General features: G+C 49.0%; 1 protein-coding gene across 3 annotated transcripts in view; it reads right to left on the bottom strand.

Moving 5' to 3' along the window:
• Positions 1 to 19,029, bottom strand: part of GPC3 (glypican 3) — a 154,964-nt gene extending 135,935 nt beyond the window's left edge. For 2 of the 3 annotated variants that reach the window (XR_012765495.1, XM_075435401.1), the window contains exons 1-2: positions 18,775 to 19,029; positions 9,925 to 10,086 (exon numbers count right to left, since the gene is read on the bottom strand). Coding sequence is in view for 2 of the 3 variants with exons in the window: in XM_075435401.1 (XP_075291516.1) it covers positions 9,925 to 10,086; positions 18,775 to 18,937 (325 nt within the window). In the remaining variant the exon portion in view is untranslated. The remainder of the gene's footprint in view (positions 1 to 9,924; positions 10,087 to 18,774) is intronic. The other variant, XM_075435402.1, reaches the window with a different exon arrangement.
• Between the last annotated feature and the right edge of the window lie 4,428 nt (positions 19,030 to 23,457).

Raw genomic sequence — 23,457 nt, 5'->3', positions numbered from 1 at the left:
AACAACATGACCATCCTCCAACACCCACAGAGCTCCTGAAGCCAAGATTTCATTTTGAGAGGAAGACAAGATGTTTTAGAAAGTTCAGTTCGCTACTTTTGTAAATAAACACTGTGTAGGCACTGAACTTTACTGCCTGAACCCATAAAGCTACCAAGGCCCTTCAGAGAAAAGCAGACCACCTCTTTGTATGCTCTGCTTGGTAAAGCAGAGAAAGGACCACCACAGGGACACCACCTCTGAGCTGCACCAAGCATCCATCAACAACCCATAAAGCAACAGAAGCTCCAAGAAGCTGCCAGAAAAAAACTTACCTCAGATAAACAGCATCCATGGAGCAAGCAACAAGGTCACCCAGAGTAATGTTCTGCTACGATTTTAGGATATTTTAAGGATAAAGCCCAAAGCTTGAAGATCAGATTGTTGGTGCCTCCTGTGTGCCCAAAGTTTACACAGGCTTCTATGTACCAGATAATCCAAGAGGCACTGCCAGCTATACACACTCGTGTAGAAAGCTTTCATCTATCCTCACTGTTTGAGTGGTGTTCTTCACAGATTAATATACTTTCACAGTAAAATGAAAGATTATAAATTGCTAAAATTGATTTCACATCAGTGGTGAAGTCAGAGTGAGTAACACACCTGAGGTGACCCAGTCTGCTCGAGGGAATGTGAAACCACAGCATATTGACAGTTTAATTGGCTCAGCAAGAGTTCATTTCCCTCAGATGAAATGCACCATTGGCCATTTTATCGTTGTATCTTATTGCCTCTTTAAAAGTAAAGTAGATGACAATCTAGCAAAATATTTTCTTTACAGAGACAGTCCCTGCCTTTATCGCTGGGTGCTGGCTTCTTTCCCCTTTTCCTCCCCATCAAATGCAAACCAGCTTCCATTTTAAACACTTTGCACGATGAGAATGCCTCTATTTCTCCTTTCAGGCCAAGAGATGGAAGATGCTGCTGTGCCCATTTTTGTACTGGAATTACAAAGGAAAAAACCAAAAAAATTACAATGGCACCAAGCAGTTCTATAAATACCACATTCAAGGGTAATGTGACATTTACACCTTCCTACTGCAAGCTACCAAGATGTAATTTGACTGCTTTATAGCATTAGAAGGCATTTTAAGAATGTTAGTATTGAACTATCAAAAGATGATAGCTTGCAGCTCAAAAGGTAATTACAGAAAACATCCCACTTGTACAAGCAGAAGACTCAAAGGAACACAGGAGCCCTCACTTCCTGGTTATCTCACAATCCCTGCCCAGACGGGGAACGCAGGCGGAGGATCGTGTTTTGCCAGCGCGGGTTCAGAGCAGATGAGGCAGAGGCAGCATCACCATGCTGCACAACGCAGGGACATGGAGGAGCTGCAGGAGACACCATGGGCATCTCGGCAAGGCCACGATGTTCTTGCCGAGACCCAGCCCAGACACCTCCCCATCTGAAAGGTCCACGTCTCCTCCAGAGGCAGAGCACAACGGACACAAGAGGACATGAGTGCAGCATCTGCCAGGACCCTGCCCAGGGAGCAGCCCCTGGTGCCCGTGGGCAATGCCTCCCTACCCCCCTCAGAAGCGGGCAGCACCGTCCCCTTTCACAGCGGAAAAGCAGCAGCAGAGTTGGCAGGCGACAGTACCCCAGCAGCAGAAGGCAGGTCCACCAGCATCCAGGAATTCCTCTGCACTCTTTGAACTGGGGAGTCCTAAACCCAGACACCAAGCGCAGTGTTTAAAAGCTGCTGAAGCAGCATGTATGCAGTTACAAAAAGGCCCCTATTAACCTCCAAGCCTCATTTCACCGATGAGGGGAAGGGCATCAGCAGTATTTAATTGCAGGGAAAAAAACAAAGATAGGCAGGACACAGGGAAGGGATCTCAACTACACGCAGTTCCCCATGGCTGCACCCTTCAAGCTATGAAGACCCCAAAAGCAGGGACCATGGGGCTGGGGCCATCTCCCACTGCACACGCTTCACTCTTCCACAGATGTGCCAGGGAGCCGCTGCTAGCTCCCAGACCTCGGCAAAGGGCACGATGCAGCCTCTTCCCGCAGCAACAAGCCTATGGATGCCAAACACAGGGACCCCAGAGAGGTCTTCTCCATGTGGACATGCAGATGGGAGTGTGAGAGGCCACTGGTGTGGGTGTATATTGCAAAGGTCAATCAGGGATGCAGGGAAACAGCAGCAAAAGCCAACAAGCCCCCTCCTGCAAGGAGGCACCCCAAAGAGACATGCCAAGCTCTCCATCAGCTGCAAGTAAGGGCTGTGCAAAGCTGTCTGAGAGGCACCAGGGTTTTGGAAGATCGTGAGAAACACGACCACTCTTGGTATAGACTGAAGTAGAGGAGAGGGAGTCATTCCCAGATGAGAGGAAAGCCTCAGGTCTCGGGCTCAGCACCATGAGGAGCACCAAAAGGCTCCTCCTGGGACCAGCCCCATCCAGCACACCCAGAGCCTGATGAGCTGCACACCAACGCCGTGCTGGCGTTGAAACTCCAGACAGCAACAGAAGAAACAAAAGCAAAACCAACCATATTTCAAAATCTCCCTTCCCGGTAGTGTGCACTGTCATGCAATACTTCCAAACCTATGGTTTATGCAGCTCAGGAGGGCAGTTTCATGCCCTAACTCCTGCATGATGGATTTTACAATTTGTTAAAGAAACTCATCAATCCTCAGCAGTCATTTTTAATGCCCAGAGCCTCCACAAACTCCTGCATTTTGCTGATCCCCCAATTTCAAATCATTTGAAACTGCTGCTACTATTACAGCTCTGCTCCTAAAGCTAAGCATTATAGCACACTCCAGACTTCCAGCTTAGTATGCTAGTGTAATAAACAGATTAACTGTGATTTATGAACAATAACTTCTGGTTATTTGAAAGGAAACATTACCTCCCTAGACCAATTCTGACAACCCGAGATCTCTCATTATGCAGACAGCTCTTTCCACCTACCTGTAATCATCATTTTAGAACATCGTTACCAACCTGGGAAACATTTCGCCATAGTTTTCCACTACAAACTTCGTGCGTCCAAAGCATCTGGCAGGAACCACTGCCAAAGGCAGAATATCGGCCTGAAGTGACCCAGTGAGACAATTCCTATTTTAAATACACATTAATAAAAAAAATAAAAACTGCCACCAAACAAGAAGCTTTCAGAGAGGAGAACTGCCGCTGTGGAGATACATTCATGACAGAAGGATGCAGTGAGACTTTAGTTAGCGGAGGACTATTTAGACACAGGAATAAGATGATGCAGAGATTTATTTGTGGTGCTTATTCACTTGCAAAGTCTGATTAGAGTTTTAATATTTTCATCCAAAAATGAATTCATTCTTTGAGTCTACTCTAAAACATCAGCTTAATATTTCACAGGCCCACAAGCAAGAGTTCACATTTTCACATGCACTTTTCACAACACACCTGCAGCTATTAAGCTGACCACCCCACTCATATTACATTTGACTACTGCTAAGTATCTTTGTTTTAACATTTGTTCACTTAACCACAACCACTTTTCTCCTACACAGAAAACCTGTGCAAGCAGCCTGGCCGATGGTCCAAGCCTGCACCCGGCAGACATCCGAACCCATACACACACCACAACTGCGGCCCGCTGGTCCCCAGGGCACATCTCCCCTCTGCAGGGATGGTTCAACTCCAAGACTCTCAGCACGTCTCACCTCCACTGCTTTACACATCAAGAAATAATTATTAACTTTTCAAGCCAGACTTCTCCTGCTTGCTCCATATCACTGCCTCTTTCCTCTTTAGCAACAGCAGTCTGCAGCACAGCCAAAGCCGAAGCCCCTCGGAGAGCACGGTGCTAAAGCCTGTCCACCAAGGCTCGTCCTACTGCCGGCACCTGAAAGACTCTCCTGCATTGTCAGACTTAATTGGCTTTCAGACGCTGGATTATTAAACTCTCCCAAACGATAAGACACGAGCTCTGCTGGGCAGCGCTGGTATCAGTGGGCCCTTCTTGGCTATTAACGTGCACTAACTCCCACCACGCAGCCCATCTCTTCTCAACTCATTGAACCGCACGCATCTTGGATTTACCCGTGCAAGGCATAATTACTAAAGATAAAAGTTTTTATATACTTAGACCTCTTTCATAGAATAAAAGAAATCTCAGCTTCCTCACCTTGACTCTGAAGTAGTAACAGCGGCTCGTGAAAAATGCAAAGCCTTGAAGGATTTGGAACAAGAAACTTGGAGAGACAATCGCTGATCTTTTATCTTCCAGACTTCAAGCAGAATCAAGTTCTTCAAAGAAAACCCAATAAAGCCCAGACATTTTCATCATAACAAAATAAATAATTCAGTCATACTTTAGAGGACTCCAACATTAGTATCGGCTATTTGATATATTTGTGGCTTAGGTGTCTCTAAGCTGATTAAAGATAACCCGATAGAAGCTTGCAATGTCAAAACCGCCTTCATTCCTGACAGATATGAATGGATAGTGTAAATAACTATAAATAATCAAAATGGCTGCATTTATGCCTAATGGAGGATTTACAGCCTCAGAGCTGCCTGGTAGGACTAAGAGCTACAGCTCTGCCTTTATCCTACAACAGCACACAAGGGAAGATGAATCAACATCCTCCCCACCCCGCCTGCTCTACCAGAACCGCCGAGGGCTCAGCTCCGGAGGGAAGAAGAAACAGGATTCTCCCACAAATACAAGAATACCATACACGTACAGGCAGGTTTATCCAGATTGATTTATCACGGTCTTTCTAGAAACTACTCTGAAACACACATCCCAAAAGCCCCTCAAATCTCCGTAGCCCTTACAAGCTCCACTCAGGTACGCAGCAGAGCTCCTTTCCTCTTCCAGCTGCCATTTACAGAAGGTTAAATGCCATTGCTTTCCAGAGGGAACAGATCAGGTCTTAATTTAAGCCAACAGGCTTTCACCAAGGGGGATTCAACTGCAGCATCACGGCCATTTTCCCAGTTCGTGTAATTGCACTCCTGCTTTCCCACTGTCCCCCACATTCCCAGAGTCCCAGCAGCTCTGCAGCCCCACAGGAGCTATTTGGGAAGTGGGTGGAAGCAAGCCCTGTGCCCACACAAGTGGCAGGGTGGCTAGATTCAAGGTCAGAAACATATGGTGTATCTTCAGATTTCCACCACTGCTACCTCGCCGGCCCCAGCAACCTCACCATCCCTGCCAGGAGATCGCATAGCGGGCACCGACGAGTTCCGACAGCATGGCGTTTGCACCATGCAAAGAGAGCCCGCTCCAGGGCTTGACCAGCGTCAACAGCAGAGCCTGCAGAAGGACAACGCAAGATCCTGCTGATCACCCATTTTGGTAATCACTTAAAATAATGAAAGCAACTTTCTCCACAAGCAGACTGCATTACCCCCGCAGAAGCAGCCCCTAAAAGTCAGCTCTCCATTGCCGCTTGCCGGAGCGGGGAGATTACCAACAAGTCCTACACAAAGCAATGGGTACAGATGCTCCTCTTCTCTTGGAGGGTCCTTCTGTGTTTTATAGTGTTGCAGTCTTTCCCCTTCTTAAAAAAGTACCTTTTCCCTTGGACAAAGAACTAGAAGCGTGCTATGAGACCTGCATCTGAGCAGCTGCTAAAGCTTAAATTCTCTGCTATCCACAATGCAACACAGTCAATAAGCAGGACAAGAAATGAAGCGATCACTCAAAAGCAAATTCCCAAACTTAGGAAGCAGAAGGCATCAGACTGATGAACATGCACACAACCGAACCCTGGGGAACAGAGTTCTTTAGTGGGGGAAGGAGGAAAAAAAACAAGAACATCTCTGGTGTTTTCCTGTCCAAGTTCACCTTTCACAAAGCTGAGCTATTCAGATTTAATATTTAGGAAAACAGTACGAGGGCTGTTGAGGGCTTGGCTTTTTTTTTTTGTTCTTTTAATAGAAAAAAGATTAGGTCGTGGCAGGGACAGAAACCCCCCCAAAAAAAGCTAAGATCTAAGGTCAGGGGAAAGAGAGGGGAGAAAAGCAAAGTGTAGGCAGGGCTGTCGCCGTTTGCCACAGCAGGTTGGTTGCGCTAACTCGCCAGTGAGTTTGGTTGAGAACCCCAGAGCAGTACTAAATGTCACTTGTGAAAAGACACATGAGCAAGTTTTGAAGCGATGTGGTTCAGCCCAGCTGCATGGTACACAGAGTTGCTGTAGGCTGAGAACTCGAACCAGGAGGTGCACACACAGGCGGGCACCAGCACGGATACACCGCATGAAAGCGAACAAACCTGCCCGCAAAGAAATTCTAGAGTAAGATTTAATTGCAGTGAAGGCAGATACAATCCATTTTAACACTGTCAAATGCAGCAAGTTTCCAAAGGATTAAATCACTACTTAAATCATCTCCATAATTTTTAAAAATGCCTGTAAGACAAGACGAGGAGCTAATTGTACCATTTAAATTTAGTGAAGGGAAGATTTTTTTCGTTGGGATTTTTCCTTCTTAACCGCAATAAAGAAAAAGCCCAAGGGTCTAAAACTAATAATCTAATAAACTTTGCTAAGTGAACATTGTAACAGATAGGCCTGGATGAGATTTTCTGTAAATGCCAGACAATTTCCCTTGATCTTTATCAGCAGAGATGCCACTAGCTTCAGCAGGAAGAAATTAAATTTGGTGCAAAATAACAACATCTGGGTGAGATTTTGTTTGTCAGACTTGCAGTCCCTTTAGATGCCAGGCTAAAAATACTAAAATTAACTTTGAAGGTTTTCACATTTGTGTTTTTAATATGAGCGGTTAGGATGGGTTTCCATACCAACACATTACCCTGCTCTAGAGAGTGGTGCAAGTACCCATCCTCAGTGCAGGATCCCCAGCAGACAGTGGGGTCCAACCCGACGCCAGACACACATGGAGAGCTTTCTCCCCTGCCAGACCACACCTGTGAGAGCTGGCATCGCTCTGAACTATCCCACTCCTACAGTCCCAACTCCTGAAGCCACGGGGCAGCTGTCCCCAGCTTCAAACCGAGCAGGACCTGCAGGAGATGCTTAGGGACCACAGGGGCTCTGATGGCCGTCACGAGGGCCTCTTCCCGAACCGCTCCAGCATCCCCCCCTTAGCTGAACACAGCCTGCACAGCCCCGGGCACGCACAGCAGCAAGTGTCCTGACCTGCAGCCAGCTGCCATAGCCCGCACCTTGGCAACGTGGGAGGAAGCAAACAGCACACTGGTGGGGCTTGATTTGAGACATCACACCCCAGCGCCAGCTCCCTTAGCGATGTCCTGAGACAGAAGCCTGTCCACTACCATGAGCAGTGCAGACACACAAGATATCAGACCACTGTATGTTGGGTCAAAGAGTAATTTCTATAGCTGGAACAGCCTCTGGCACTGCAGCCGTCAGAATACTCTTAAACAAGCAGCAATCAAAAGATCCACCCATTTTAAAAAAGTCTACAGACTTTGAGACTAAATTTAAAGTTAACAAAAAGTACATGATTTTCAAAGTCTAATGTCCATGTCCAAAATACTTTATATGGGCGAGTTCCTCAATGGCTCCAGCTAAGAATTCCTCTTCTACAATGGGATTGCAAAAGATCTTTAAAATTAGTCACAAACTTTTTTAGAAGCAGAAGCGGTCAGTAATTCTTCAGTTAAATGTTTTTCTTCCCCACCACCACAAAGAATGGCAGTTCAGTACGCCAAGGCTTTTCAAAGTAACATCAGCTCCAAACCCCTGCACAGGGAAAGGGCTCTCACGGCCAGGACAGAAATCACAGTTAAAAAACAAAAGGGGGAAGAAGTGGAAAACAAACAAACAAAAACAGAGCAAGGGATTCATCTCTCTCCAGAAGAGGCAGAAAGTTCAGAGCTAGAGCACTCAACTGTGCTACACTAGGCACAGCCCGTAGTAACACACAATAAAAACTCTCATGTTACAATGTTTTTGTGAAACTGTAGGGGAGGAGGTAGACACTTCGAATTCTGGCCAGGTTATTCACCATTGCTGAAGCCAGTCCACATTTCCAATGCCTAGGAAACACAGAATCACAGAATGGTAGGGGTTGGAAGGGACCTCTGTGGGTCATCTAGTCCAACCCCCCTGCCGAAGCAGGGTCACCTACAGCAGGCTGCACAGGACCTTGTCCAGGTGGGTCTTGAATATCTCCAGAGAAGGAGACTCCACAACCTCCCTGGGCAGCCTGTGCCAGGGCTCCGTCACCCTCAGAGGGAAGAAGTTCTTCCTCATGTTCGGAAGGAACTTCCTCTGCTTCTGTTTGTGCCCATTGCCCCTTGTCCTGTTGCTGGGCACCACTGAAAAGAGCTTGGCCCCATCTTCCTGACACCCACCCTGAAAGATATTTATAAGCATTTATTAGGTCCCCTCTCAGCCTTCTCTTCTTCAGGCTGAATAAGCCCAGCTCCCTCAGCCTCTCCTCGTAGGGCAGACGCTCCAGTCCCCTCACCATCCTTGTAGCCCTCCGCTGGACTGTCTCCAGTAGCTCTTCATATTTCTTGAACTGGGGAGCCCAGAACTGGACACAGGACTCCAGATGAGGCCTCACCAGGGCAGTGTAGAGGGGAAGGAGAACCTGCCTCGTCCTGCTGGCCACACTCTTCTTGATGCACCCCAGGATCCCATTGGCCTTCTTGGCACCCAGGGAACACTGCTGGCTCATGGTTAACCTGTCGTCCACCAGGACACCCAGGTCCCTCTCCACAGAGCTGCTCTCCAGCAGGTCCGCCCCAAACCTGTACTGATGCATGGGGTTGTTCCTCCCCAGGTGCAGGACCCTGCATTTGCCTTTGTTGAACCTCATCAGGTTCCTCTCTGCCCAACCAGCCTCTCATTAGTTTTACTCCATTCTGTTTAGCAGAATTGGAACTTAATGGTCACTGCATGCAAGAAGTATTGGAAAAAAAAATATGCTGTTACCTTCTCAGCAATTTATTTGATCTCTACTTTGAGAAAAACAACACATTAGACTTCATCAGCCAGTTGTTGACCAGAACAGAGCTTTGCCACGATCTCACAGGCTTCAGATCTTGCTGTTAGTGAGGCATGAACAAAAATAAATCAATTATTCTGCAAAAATATCATCATGAAGGAAAAAAACGCTTGATTGCTCAAGCCTTCTTTTTTAAATACAGGCAAAAAATGCCATTAACACAGAATGATGGAACCTCAATAGGAGGGCACTCAACAAACAAGCAACCATTCAACGGCACATTAACCATGGGTGGAATAAGTTTTGCTTGTGTCAAGGTGATTGCAGATTTAAGTGACACAAACTAGTGTGGATCCACAGTAGAAAAGACCAGTTTTGCAAAAAAAAAAAGATAATACATCACCTTATCATTAGAAAAAGAAGAGAGCTACCACTGTATAGTGTGGCATCACATTACTGAGCACCCAGATACCCAATGGCGAGCACCAGGGACCACGCCTGGGAACAAGGCAGCCTCTGCCCACCTCCCCATGGAACAGCCAACCCTGTTTTGCAGTGGATAACAATAATCAATACACATGTTTTAGTCAGATACTTACCAAGCATTACACTGGGGTGACAACCAGATTGTATTACTGCAACCTGGGTTTTGGGACTGGCAGAACCAGACAAGATGGTACTTACACAGATATTTTAATTCTTCGAGAAGTGGGTTTTTCATTTATTTTTAAATTTGTACATGAAGATGTTTAGTCTTTAAATTTACAGTTGCTGTTTCAGTTACAGGAATATTTAGCACAAGCCCTGCAAAGCAGCCATATACCAAACCAGGTGTATTATTTATTGTAAACAAGCACACATGATATACACAAACATATGAAAACAAGTGAACAGAAAGCTTCCAGCCACCTGCACTTCCGATTGCCAGGTGCCAAAGAAGAGGAGCAGAAGGGCCACCTCCTCCTCCTGCCTCTTGTCTGGGCCACCCCCAGCGCTCACCTTGGAAGACAGCAGCGTTCTGGATGACGAGGAACTTCAGCTCCATGCTGGCAGACTGCAGGAGCTGCTCCATGTTCAGGCGGGCTGTTGCCTGGTACTTCTCCTCCATCTTTCTCGAGCAGCATGTGGAGCCCTTCGGGATACATACTTGCAGGTCAGACCCTGGAGAGAGGCATGAGAAGGGCAAAATATTTGCATTAGGAGATTAAATGGCTGGGAGTGGAGAGGAAACCCAACTCCATGCGTTAGTATTGCTGCAATTACTGTTAGGGCAAACTGATGACATCTCTGGAGTTTGTCCTGAGCAAGCAGCTCAGGAAGAAGGCCGATAAGGCAGAGCCAGGACTGCCGAGCAACAGCCCCCGAGAGCTTGCTGTGCACGCCTGCCAGCACGCTGCTTGCTTCAGCTCCCACGCTCTCCATCCACGGATGGGCTGGAGCAGAGCAGTACAGAGCATCGCCCTGCGGTCTCCTGCACGCCCACCAGCACATCGACAAGGAGCTGCACACAGCCAGAAGAGATGGAGCAGTAGATGGAGAAAGGAGCTAGGATTTGAAGCTGTGGATTTATGATGAACAGAGCAATGTACATAGTTCAGCACACTGGGTATGCTCTTCATTTACGTAAAGACTTAAAATAATTAACAACTGTGTTATTTGCCTGTGATCTCCATCCTTTTGCATCCACAGCAACAACAGAAGGGCAGAATAATGACTGTTTTTTCTAGTGCAGACTTCGAAATTGTACATATCTCCTGAGTTCTCCCACCAATTTCACCACCCCATGCTTCCTCCATTGCAACCGGCAAAGCCCATTGCTTCACCTGTGAAAGTCCCACCACAGAGAGACAGGTCCCAAGCCATTTGCTGAGCATGGCAAAAGGCAAGTGCCTTTCCAGCAGCACATGGGCCACATGCACTAGAATGGTACCAGAATGGTACACAGCAAGAGGAACATCACTTGCTCTGGCATCTCAAGCTGTAACTCAAAGCACTGGTCAGTGATGCTAAATTTTGGTTTTTGACATTCCCCATGCGTTCCCAAAGCTCTTACTCCTGGATGTAGTAGGCAATTTTTGGAAAAGCGTTGTTAGCTAAAACGTGATCAATAAAACCTAGGGGGGGAAAAAAGTATTCATCTTTTGGGTTCAGACAACAGGAGAAGATAGAACAGAAGAGCTGGAAGTGGCAGCAATAAAAAGTCTCATTCTCAACCAACTTTCAGTAGTGTTGTCCCAAAAGTGGGATCGTTTACCCGGTGTGCAGTACACGTAAACGATCCCACTTTTGGGACAACAGTAGCAAACTGTGGCCCTGCAAACACAAGCAGAGAAACAAGCTCATACCAAAGCAAATAGCCCTCATCATGCAAAACACATCCAATCTGATGCTGCTGTTAGACACTCAAACAGTAAGCAACAACTCCATTAAAAACAGCTACCCAGGGCCAGACAGCAGCGAGAACCTTCCATTTTGGTGTCTACCAGCCAAACTGCAGCGTGCCTGGAGCAGGAGCAGCTCCCCATTGGGCTCAGCGCTGCCCACAACCAGGATTAGGAAGCAGGACCCAAGGCAGTGACCGACCACCCAAACAGAGTGAAGACTCCACACACCCCTCAGCCCTCGCTCAGCCTTCCCGTTTGCTATAGAGGGTTTTTTTTTTCCCTTGATAAAAGCAGCTTTGGCAATTTAGATCTTTGCTCTAGAAGGATTATATATCCTTCCAGGTTCCTCTCTCCCCTCCTCCTCACGAGTCTTTTACCACATCCACTCTCTCACTAATTACTAGAAAGTGTCAAAAGTCACTTTTATAAGCATACTCTGGAAGAGCAGGATTAATATTAATGTCAGTTCAATCATGTACCTCCTGCAGAAGAGTCATGCACACCGCCAAGGGAAAAGCAGCTGTCAGGGCTCGGAAGCAGTGACAGCAGAATCCCTCCTCCCTCCAGCCCCATCCCTTCCCCTGGCACAGCCTCGGAACAACAACGTTAAACACTTCATCTGCAACGTGCATTTCACGTGCGGGAAGGAGCTTTAACCAAGGCAAGTCCTGCCGTCACTGCAAAACAACGCATGACAAAGTGGGGCAAAAGACCCAGCCCAAGGCCTGACCCACACCACCATCCCAGCTCCATCTCTGCCCGCTGCCTCCGTCTCCCCTTCTGCAAAGCGGGATGCGCAGCACAAACTCCTTCATCAAGCCCTCCGACAAAGAGCCAGCACCACTGACACCCAACGATCGAGTCTCAGCAGTTCGTGAGCCGACCCACTCGAGGAGCACAGCGACAGGTATTTCACGCATTGAAAAAATAACAGGGACCATAAAACCACATAACAGCAAGACACTGCGTTAATGAGAGAAGTGGTTATATAACCGCAAGTTAGAGGGTTTTTTTTAAGTCAATTTACACCACAAAAAGGCTTAGCGTGGGCCCTTTAACACTACAACACAGCCATAAATTTCCTGTTAATACAAAGTGTATTTCCTCCTACATTTACTATATTATCAGGACACATTTCAAATTAAAAAAAAAAAGCCTTCCACGATTAATGGAAATACCAATATAGAAAATCTGAGAGTTGGCAATTAAGAGATCTGTGCAAGTTAAAGCCAGTGATAGGAAGCAGCAAGGTCATCTACTCACCTCTCATCCTTCTTTTTAGCAGTTAAGCAAATTACTCCCCCTAAATGGATTTTTAGTTTTGTGAAGTAAGTAAAAAGACAGACACATGCTGTAGCAGAGCAATCGCGGAGGAGGAAGAAAAAGCCTGGGAATTAACTCTGACAGCTTAAAACGTTTTACAGAAATAGCCAACTAACACCCATGACCAGAAATGTCATGGTAAATGCAACAGGGCAACATAGGCAGGACAGGCTCTTATCAGCCACCAGGAACAAGGTCCTTCCGGGGGCAGAGCGTTGCTGCAGAGGGCCAGGGAGCGGGGGCCTGCCTCCCATCTGCCAGCCATCTCTGTAGATGGCTTTCCCAGACAGCGAGCAGACCCAAGCAGTCCCATCTGTAAGTGCCAATGGCAAGGAAAGGAGGTTTTGATGCTCAGGACCCCGGTCCCCCAGGAGCCACTAAGCCACCCCACTGACCCCAGCGGAGATCAATGTAACAGGAACAGCATTTCTTCACCTGCAAGTATGTTTGGGTTTTAATCATGCCGTTGCTTGGAGGACTCTCCTGCACACTCACGCTGCAGCACCACCCAAGAGACCCAGATCCCACACCCCAAGTGCTAGGAGCTCTGCAAACCACGCTTGCTCCAGAAGCATGGTGGATGCAGAGACGCAAACGCCTGGAAACACACCACAAGCCTATGGATCAGATACTAGCGCAAATTAAACTGCCGCACATTTTTGGCTTCATAAATGCAATGGAAAAGGTCCTGTGAGTCATCAAATCCTACCCCCTGCCTCCCAATCCACCCCCTCTAAGCATTTTATCTAACACAAACACCTCCAGTGATAGCTTCCAGTTGCGAGATAGCAAAGCCCATTCCGCTGCTTAATGGCCCTTGCTGTTAAGACTGGTTTTATCTCCTAACATACACACCCCCTCTTTTTTTTTTTTTAAAGTTTCAAGCCATTACACCTCGTAATGCCAGGCTCGGCCCTTGCAAACCACCTCCTCCTTTTGCTATAAATCATTACAAATTCATTTTTGGAAAGAAAGCGTCCCACGAATTACTCCAACAGTTTTATTACATTGTATTTGGATGCTCACATACCCATCTTCGCAAGCTCAGCGAGGCCAACGCGATGCTGAGCACGGGAGCCTGGCCCTCCGACAGCCAAGTCGCACGGGGGAGCAGGAGCTGGACGCAGCCCCTTCCACCGGCGGAGGCCAGGCACCCCCAGAGCGCCGTGCCATTTATGCCATCTTGGGGAACAGCAGTGTAAATGCTCCAGTAATTTCGCATCCACTCCTAGCTGACAGAACTGAGCCCTAAAGCTGCAGTAATTTCAGCAGCACCTTGCCTCTTCCTCCCTCTTCTGACACGAGGAATTTTTACTGAAGGCCAGGTAGCAGTGAATTTAAAGCATTAAATTTGACTTTGATGTACAATTATATCCCACAGATAGGTGGTTAGCACAGCAGAAGTGAAAATAATTTCTGTGGATTAAATGTCCAAAAAAAACCCCTGGAGATCATCCACAGGCAGCTGCAAACTCCTTCGTGAGGCTGAAGGACTGTATTTTGATTTTCAGCATCCTAGGACAGCTCCAACCCTGCCATCAGAGGCAGGCACACAAGCCTGCCCACCCAGATCCAACGGCAGCTTAAATCAGATTAACATTCCCCGCAGATTTACATCAGGCATTGCCAAAATGACAACCTGGCCCAGCTCAATGTTTCATGACTGCGGCCTCCTCCCCACGACGGCAGGGCTCTGCTACCCCGTGCAGCGGCACCCTTCGCCTTCTGGGGCCTGGAAACGTCAAAGGGCTCCGTCCCACCCTCTCAGCTCGCCGCTTTGTTAACATTACACGCAAGAAAGCTGCTGCTTTGTGTTAATTTTCTTTCTCTAATTGTTTCACAGTCAGCATCATGCTTTAAACAGATAAAAAGCAGTGATTCAGCCTTTAAATGTAGTAGATTTTCCCCCAGCTATTTCAACACTACTTTTTTTTTTTTTATTAAAAGCCTTCTTTTAGATTACGTGACTAGGAGGTTGTGCATCTGTCACCGGCTTTTAATGCTCAGCATTTGGGGGGGAAAAGGAAATGCGACTGCTCAAAACCCAGGTTAAGTGTTGATCTTTTTAAAACCTAATTAAAGAGATATAAATTATAAAGGAACCGCGTTCAATAGGTGATTAAAGTTGGAACAGTGCGGCCACTACATGGGATATTTATTAGTGCTTAATTATTCTTTATTTTCTGTTCCATCCTGTGTCTCACAAGGCTGACTCTGGATTCCTCCCCAAGTCTTGCAATGCTGGCCAGAGGATTGCCAAGCAAATGTAATGCTTGTAACACCGCATCTTTTAAAAGACGACATTACGGAGAAAACGGAGAGGTTTTAGAGAGTAAGCGTTTCCTCCTAACTCATGTACAAATGTATCAACAATACTGTCATCAAAAACATGGAGTTAATTTGTGGGCACCGCTCACCATACAGACTGTTTGTTACCGTCACACGCACATACCCTACAGCCATTCCAAAGACTGGGAAGAACACTGTTCAGGATGTTGTTAAAATAAACCCCTGGGAAAAAAATAAAATTAATGATCTCACTACAAAACCACGGCCTGTGGAGGTTACTAAATTTTAGGGTTCTGCTCCTGCTCTCTTAACTCTATCAAGCAAGCAACTTGCAGGCCTGAAATAATTAAGAACAGAAAACTCAATTATATAGTAAACTAAGATCTTAAACCACCACGCTAAGCTAAACAGAAAGGCTGCATGGAGAGGAGTATCACCAGTCCCACTCAGGAAAATCAGAATAAAAGAGAGAGTACAAAGGGAGCCATCTCACAAGCAGAAGTGCATCGAATCCAGCGGGAAGAGTTGGGATTTTTAGTTTTCAAATTGTACGTTGGCACACACCAGCTGCCAAAAAGAAGAAAAGGAGAGAAGAAAGCTTGACATGCTCAGCCAGCCGGTTGTAAAGCTTTACACCTCAACTCCAAAAGCAAAAGGTTAATCTCCTCTGTTTTCTTAGGGTGAATCCATATTTGCTTCTATCAAAGAGAAAGAACAAAAAGCTGGAAACTGCCCTCCGCTGTGGGAGGAGGGAAACAGACCCATCAGCAGATACTTCTGCTGAGAAAAACATTCCTCAGCTTTCATACCGGCCAGGGCAGAGAGGTCCATCCCCTCTCCCCATTTTGGCAATGCAACAACTCGTCCCTTCCCCTCCACCCACACGCACCAGCCCAATTATCCGGAGTGTCACCACAAAGAAACTCAAATGGTAAGGAGGAGAGAAAAACAGACCGGGGAAAAAAATGGAAATTCAAGTTACTGTTTATACATGAGAAATTACGCAGGGAAAAGACAAAAGGAAGGAGAAACCCAAGACAGGCAGTGTAAGAAACAGAGAATTTAGTTATTAATGAATGTGAGCGGCTGAGGAAGTTACCCTAGCACAGAACTGCAGGCTGGCTCACGAGCTGGCATTAAGTCTCAGCTTCAGAAAAGCCTACAAAAAGCACTCTCCCATCATCCTGCCTTCGCTCCTCTCCAGCACAAGGCCTCTCATCCAGCCCGAGTGGAGCTGTTGGCATGAATTACGTCCTCCCACCCCTCCGAACAGTCAGCCGCAGCTGACGGAAGTTAGGTCATGCTGCTCCCCACCATCGAGCATGCCAAAGCCTGCTCCGGAGCTGCAAAAACCTGGTGCCCAGGCTGCAGGACCAGAGGAGACCAAGTTTCTGCTCGCTAGAATTACTCCCGGAACATTAATACCGCTCATGAAACAGCACGACACTTCCCTCACATCTATCAGAATTGCCTTTTTTTTTTTTTTAATTTAAACTATCAGCCTGGTGTGGCTGGGCTTCTCTATGGGGAGTGCTGTGCCGATGTCCCCCCAGCCCACGCACCACTGATCCAGCAAAACGGAGCCGTGGGACATTTCTCCTGCGTGTGTTGCAACTCGGCAGCGTTTCCTCTACTTATGCCTTCAGCCACAACTGCTCATAATGCAAAATGTGGCTTTCAGAAGTCATTGTTTTCTGTCTGTGTCAACAAAACCCCACATTTTAAATAAGCTGTTTAAACCCTCAGTTTCTCCAGGGTGAAATGATCTATAGGCAAAGGTTCTCAGAACTGATTCCGTGGTGATTTGTGACTGGGAACTCCAAAACTTTTTTTTAATTGACAGATGTATGAAAGGAAGAAAAGCAATAAACAGAAGCCTGGAAAATAGTCATTGCGTGATGTTCTCCTATTACAGAGATTTATGCAGCTGCTACTAGGAGAAGCGAGTGCTCTGAAGTGTAATTACTACACAGAGTCACACAAGATGGGCCAGATCCAAGGTATAAGCAAGCAGTCATTGCTTTAATTATGATCAAGTTTATGTACTTAGGCAAATGTAAAATCCACTTTTGAATTGATACGTGACATCTTTATCATCATAACAAGCTGGAAGCATTCACTCGGAGCACCAGCCCTGTTACGAGGTATCGATCCAGATACCCACAGGCTCTGCAGCGAGGCAAAGGGCTCCTTACTCCTGCTGAACATCACAGATGCAGCTGGGGCTCCCAGGAGAGCAAGAGCACAGCTGAGCAGCCCCAGTAACCCGAGTCCTGCTGGGAAAGGAAAATGCCCCGGCAAAGGCACCCGCTGCAGTCACAGCCCAGGCCAGGATGGAGGACACCACCAGTTTCTGGGGAAGGACTGACCGCACTGCAGTGTGGAGGCTTCAGCAGAGCCCCCCCACCCACAGCACAGCTTGCAGGGAGGGACCCCTCGGGAGCACCGCGGCTGCCCACCCCTCCATCACCTCCCCCTGCAAAAATCCACTCCAAGAAAGTTACCGAGTGATCAAAGCAAACATTTCGCTGACTTTCACAGAAGCAAGCGAAGACACTTCTTTGATTACAAAGAAACAACAGCATTTGTCATTTTAGTGGCAGTAAGAGCAGCTCTCTGTGCAGCTCTCCGTGCAAACATTTCACCACAAAGTATTTCCAGCACTGCCCCCACACTGACCAGGAGACCGAGGCCCTGTGGGATAGGCAGGGAAGAGGTGCTGCTCCCACAGCTGGTCTGAAGGGAGCGTTAAGAAAAAGAGTCAAAAATTGTATGGGAAGGGGATGCAAGGACACCAAGGGGTAGGGGATGTAGTCTTTCACCAGGACTTGCATCTAAACTCTCCCGATAGATCTCGCGGCTGTTGGTAAGCTGAGGTGTTGCTACAGTCCTACGGACCAAAGGATCTGGGGCTCGCACCAGCAGACACAGCCCCTCACAGTCCCAGCCCTCGGCACCCCGCTTTGCCCCTTCCTCTCCCGCGCTGCTGAAGCAGCTCTCGCATCTCTGACCTGTGCAACACCGAATGCAAGAAACATAACTCAACACATCGTTATTAAAAGCAGCCACTGCCGGCGATGATCTCACCGCACCTCCCCTGCCTCTCACGTTTGCTTCTTAGCGCTTCCTTCCCACACTTTGATCGGAAGCTTTTTCAGGGCAGGTATTTAACCCAAGGCAGCAGCACCCGAGCTCTCCAGGCAGCTCCCCAAACCCATCCTCTGTGCCCAGACACCCCGAGCGCACAGCCACCCGCCCGCCCGCAGGAGCTGGTGCTCCCCGGGCACCCAACAAGCTGCAAAACGGCCTTTGAAAGGCAGGGAAATCCATTATTTCACTTGTTTTTTTTAAAATCGGGATGAAGCACAGAGGCTAAAAGCGGGCTCGCAGGGCGCAGGTGGTGCGGTTCGGTGCGGTACCAGGCGGCAGCAGCCGCCCGTGATGCGAACCGCACGGCGGATAACGGCACCCCGCACCTCCCGCGGGGCCCGCACCGCTCCGGGAACACGGCTCCCAGCCCCGCTTCCCGGAGCCGCTGGGCTCAGGCCGGGAAGCAGGGTCCGGGGGAAGGCGCAGAGCGGGGGTCCCGCGGGTGGCGGGGCAAAGGGCTCCGGGGGACGCGGGACCGGCGGAGATGCCGGGACGCCGCGCTCCCCCCGGGCACCTCGCACCGGACCCCCGGCCGGCTCCGTTCGCCCGCAGAAGTTCGCGTACGAGCCGGTACGGAAGGGCAGCTCCCCGCGGGCGCCGGGAGTGCGGGCAGCCCGTACCTGGCTCCGCAGCGCCCGCAGCCGCACCCCGCGCCGGCCCTCCCCGCCTCGCCCCGCCCCGCCGCGGGACCGGGCGGCCTCACCTGGCACCGGGCTCTCGGGCACCCACTTGGCTCCGGGCTGCAGCACCTGGAAGGCGGCGCGGACCGGGCGGCAGGCGGCTTCCCCCGCCGGCTGCGCGACCCCCGGGGCACCGAGCAGGGCGGCCAGAGCCAGCGCCAGCAGCGCTCCGCCGCTCCCCGACATCCTCCTGGCTACACCGGGGCGCTGCTCTACAGCCGGCCGGCGGGCATCCCGACCGGGGCCGGGGCCGGGACCGGCTGCTGCGCAGCGGAGCGCAGCTCAGCCCCGCGCGCCGCTCCCTCAGCACCGGGACCGGCTCCGCGCGCACCGCCCCACCCCGCCGCACACCCATTGGTCCTCGCCCAGCCGCCCGTCCTCCCCCCCCAAACTGATTGGCGCCCGCCCCGCTGCGAGCAAACTTGCCCCCGTGCGCGGCACCGCCCCGGCGCTCATTGGCCCCACGGCGCCTGCCCCGCCCCGCCCGGCGCGCGCCTCACCTGCCCCTCAGGCGGCGGTCGCAGCACCGGAGGGGCCGCGCTGGGAGCGGGCCGCCACGCGTGGGTAGGCCGCTTCCCCCCCAGTCTCACGCCAGAGCTGCTAGGAGCCCCTCGCCCGCCGAGCTGAAGCCCCCACGGGGATCCCCAGGCCTGGACATGGGGACCCTCGCCGCAGCACCGGCGGGGGCCGGGACAGCCCAGCTCCGTCCCACCGGCGAACGGCCCCGAGTACCGGCAGCGCGTGCTCAGCTGGAGGGGCGCGCGCTGCCCGTTGCTCCGCACGCGGCTGTGTGAGGCGGGAAGTACGCGGGGCAGGGTGGGGAAAGGCTTTATTGGAGACAGCGAGGGCCGCGTGTGAAAAATGGCCAGCACTGCGTTTGCCCAGGCTGTCTCCTCGCTGCTCGCCCCCAGCCTGCACGACACTGCTTCTGGAGAGAAAAACGACGAGGGGACAAGTGCAAGAAGCAGAACAGGGGGGAAAAATCTGTGTAAAATTTCCAGTGCAAATACAGGGTCAAATTATCACTAAGAGCTTGCTACCAGCTCTTTTTCACTCTGAAATTTTGAAAAGGGACGAAAAATTGTAGTCCAACCTGTGTGTTTGTTCTAAGAAAATGCCTACCAGGGAGAGATTGTTGAGATATATTATGGATATAAACTAATAAGCTGGAATGTGCGACACGTCTCGTTGGTTAATGGATTGTCGGAGCCTGTTGCTGTCCGCAGACTGCGCTATTTATTATCCATTTATTGTGTCTACTAAGCACGGCTGACAAAACTCCCATTAACCGGGCAGCAAAAAGTCCCGCTTTGCGGGAATGCGGAGGAATTCGGAAATTTCTTTTTGCTCAGAGGAGCAGGTGGTTCACGGTGCAAACTGCGACTGATTTCAGCAGAGTGAAGAGCGGGCGTGTGCTCAGTGGTACGGGTGAGGATTCAGCTTTTATGCATTCTCATTTCTCCCAGTTCCTTACATGAAATCCCATCACACGTGCTTTGGCTCACGTGAGCAGCATCGGGCTGGATAGTTAACGTATCTTTTCTGCACCTCCTCCATTATTTCAGTGATGGATTTGTTATGTTTATGCAACAGTTTGGCATTTGGGTACAGTATTGCTTTAGGCTAGGAATCAATTGGACTGAATTGCAGAATACAAAGGCTGGTATTTGATGTGCTCCTTTATATACACTGTTGCAATCTATATTATGTTTATGGTCTGAATTACTGTTGTCTAAAAGGCATTCAACCATCTCCCGTGTTCATCTTCAAACCTGCTGTGTGTATTTCATTTAAGTACAGGAGACTTTTACTGTTCCAGGTAAGTACACAGATACTGTCAAGCATGCCATTACAGTAAAGAATTACATACAGCACCAAATAGGCATCATTTAGATGTCTGCTAAGACTAGGGAGCGCTTTAAGATTTCAAACCAAATTAGAAAACGACATTACCGCTCTTTACTGGATCTTGCTTCACAGCAGGATCTGTCATTATCTTGACAATGACTCCCTGCAAAAATAAAGTTTATTTATCAACAAGGAGTTATGTCAGAAGCCAGTTCAAGCTTGTGGAAATGTACAAGACCAAGTGGCAGCTCTTCCTTTCAGTCACAGTTTTAGGTTATACCCAAAGTCCGCTAGCAGGAACAGAAGAGCTCATACTGTAACCGAAGACTTTCTCTAGAGAATCAGACGAGTGATTTTTCACTCATTTCCTCCAGTTTTCACTCTGGCTTTACTGATGTACTTTGGGATAATAAGCTCCAAGGATGCAGCTGGATGGAGGTGGGGAGTGAATCCCATCCCATCCACAGACCAACAACATTGTTGTGTGCTGTAGCACCCCCAGCCCTGTCCCTGAGCCCAAAGGACGCTCTCCACCCTGTGCCTGCAGAGCATTCCCCCGGTGCCAACTGCAGGCACTCTCACCTCCATCAGGACTGCAACAGCCCAAAGAAAGTCTGAAGCTATTTTCCCGAGTGCTTCACATCCGTGCAACTTGTCCTTTTAACGTGCGAGGATAGCAAGTGCAGGTTTGTCCTGGTGGAGGAAGCAGATGACTCGCTCCAAGATCAGAGGCAAAGTCACTGGGTTAGTTGTCTGCCAGCAGATGTAGTAAGAGCCAAGTCATTGTCTCATATCCAGGATGATAATTTCCCTTGTTACAACTGCTCACACCGTAAAAATTTCACTTAATCGTCTACCTGCCTCAAGTCCATAAGTAATGAGAGGCAGGATCATGTGTAGCTGATTTTATCAAATGCTCTTGTGAAGTTCTCCACTGGGAAAGCCCTGAATCAATTAAAACGCCAAGGAGAGACGTAGGAGAGGGATTCATACTCCCAGTAGACACTCACCACTTTATCAACACACTTCACTTACTCTTCCGCAGTTGCAGAGATGGCTGAGCTCCACGGGGACCAGGTCAGCTGAGCCATGCCTATAGCAGAGGAAATCACAGTGGGGCAGGGGAGAAAAGAAAAAACCTGGAGCATCTGTTGACACATCTGCATGTTTTCAGCACATACCTGACAGCCTACGGGGGCATGTTTGGCCTGGCTTTCTCATCCCTGCTGTGAATCTGTTGTGCTGACCATGGCCCAGGTGCGTCGCTTGAGATATCACGTGTCCTGCTGGAACCAAGAGCTGCAGGCAATGATGGCTTCTCCCTGTCAAAATGATCCATTCCATCTTATTCTGCACCCTGCAGAAGTTGCATTTTCAGGCTTTCATAACCGTTTGTGGAGGAGGAGAAGGGAGAAGCTCTGCACTATATAACAGTACTCGCATGTTGTCTGATGGAAAAAAGAAAAGTGCATTTGCCATGGGGCGCTGGGAGAAGTGATGAATTGCCAGGTAGCAGACATCCTTCCCCTCTTTGGCAGGATATTGTATTCCATGTGCCATACAGGAACGCTGATAGATCCATAAAGCATTAGCCTTTTCCTCACCCCAAAAAGCAGTGGCTGATAAATCACTAGCTCTGTGAAGTTTGTTGGGAGCAGATCACACAGCAGAAGCAGCGAAGCCTTCAGAAAGATGCATCACTTAAAGACACTGCAGATGCCAATAGACCCGTACATCAAGAATACCCAGACAAACCACTTCACCTATCCAAAAATACGATACTCAAGAACTGGAACTTTTTTTGCAAGTATGTACCAGTTTCAGTCACATTCACATCAGAACTTCCTCCCAGAGCCATGGAAAATCACTTCATTCCAGTCCTGGGGCAGTCCTTCCTTTTCTACAAAGAGTTTAAAAAGTCTTCTCTCCCACTACAGGACAGAAAACTTTCTGAAATTGCAGAATATTTCATGAGACAAAGTCCCAGCCAGAACCAAACCTTTCCAAACCATCTCTTAACTGTGGAGAAGACACAGGTTTTGCAGGGGGCAGCTAAATTTACAGCTAACTGTCCAGTTGTCTAAAGAGTTTTGCATACTTTGTAAAACTAAAAATGCACAGATAGACCAGATGTGGCTCAAAAGCCCTTCCACATGCCCCACCTCTCTGGAGGACCCAAAGCACAGCGTGAAACGACAAAAGACACAGTGTGCTGGAGTTTGGGACATGCTGGTCACAGGACACGGCCATCAGGGAGGAAGGATGCCCGTAGCACTCCTCACTGCTGCCCAAGCTGCAATACCCATCTCTTCTCCAGCTCGCAGCGAGTGGGGCTGAACACTAGCAGAGCTCCTGAGTGCAAGAGAATCGCTTGAGACACAGCTCTAGAGAGCGAATCAAAGCAAAAGAGATGGGAGAAAACTATTCACCGTGCACTGCTGCCTCTGCTGGGAGCACAGGGCAGACATTTCTCAAGCTGATATTTTCATTTCTCATCTCCCAGTGATTAATCAACTGAAGAGACACTGCTGGGAGACAGCCCAAATGGGATCAGCCCAGAGTGTTCACCTAGGAAAATAAAGCGCTGCTGACAATTACCAACCCCGGGCTGTCACACCATGGGCATCCTGCTCACGGGGGGAGCTGCGATGTAAAATTACAGGGCACTGCTGTGAACTAGCCTGGCACAGAGCAAGCAGACTGCCAGCTTTGTTGCAGACATGGGAAGCACTCTGGATTTAACTCCGGAGAGACGCTGCACTCCTGATTCTCTGCACCAGCATGGGCTCAGCAGCACAGAGCGAGCTCTGCAAGCCGCTGAAGCAACAGGAGATGTGGTGCACAGCGCACGGTCCAAG

This window comes from Opisthocomus hoazin, chromosome 14, assembly GCF_030867145.1.
Source record: "Opisthocomus hoazin isolate bOpiHoa1 chromosome 14, bOpiHoa1.hap1, whole genome shotgun sequence".
Lineage (NCBI taxonomy): Eukaryota > Metazoa > Chordata > Aves > Opisthocomiformes > Opisthocomidae > Opisthocomus > Opisthocomus hoazin.
This window is presented reverse-complemented; position numbering and strand designations above follow the sequence as displayed.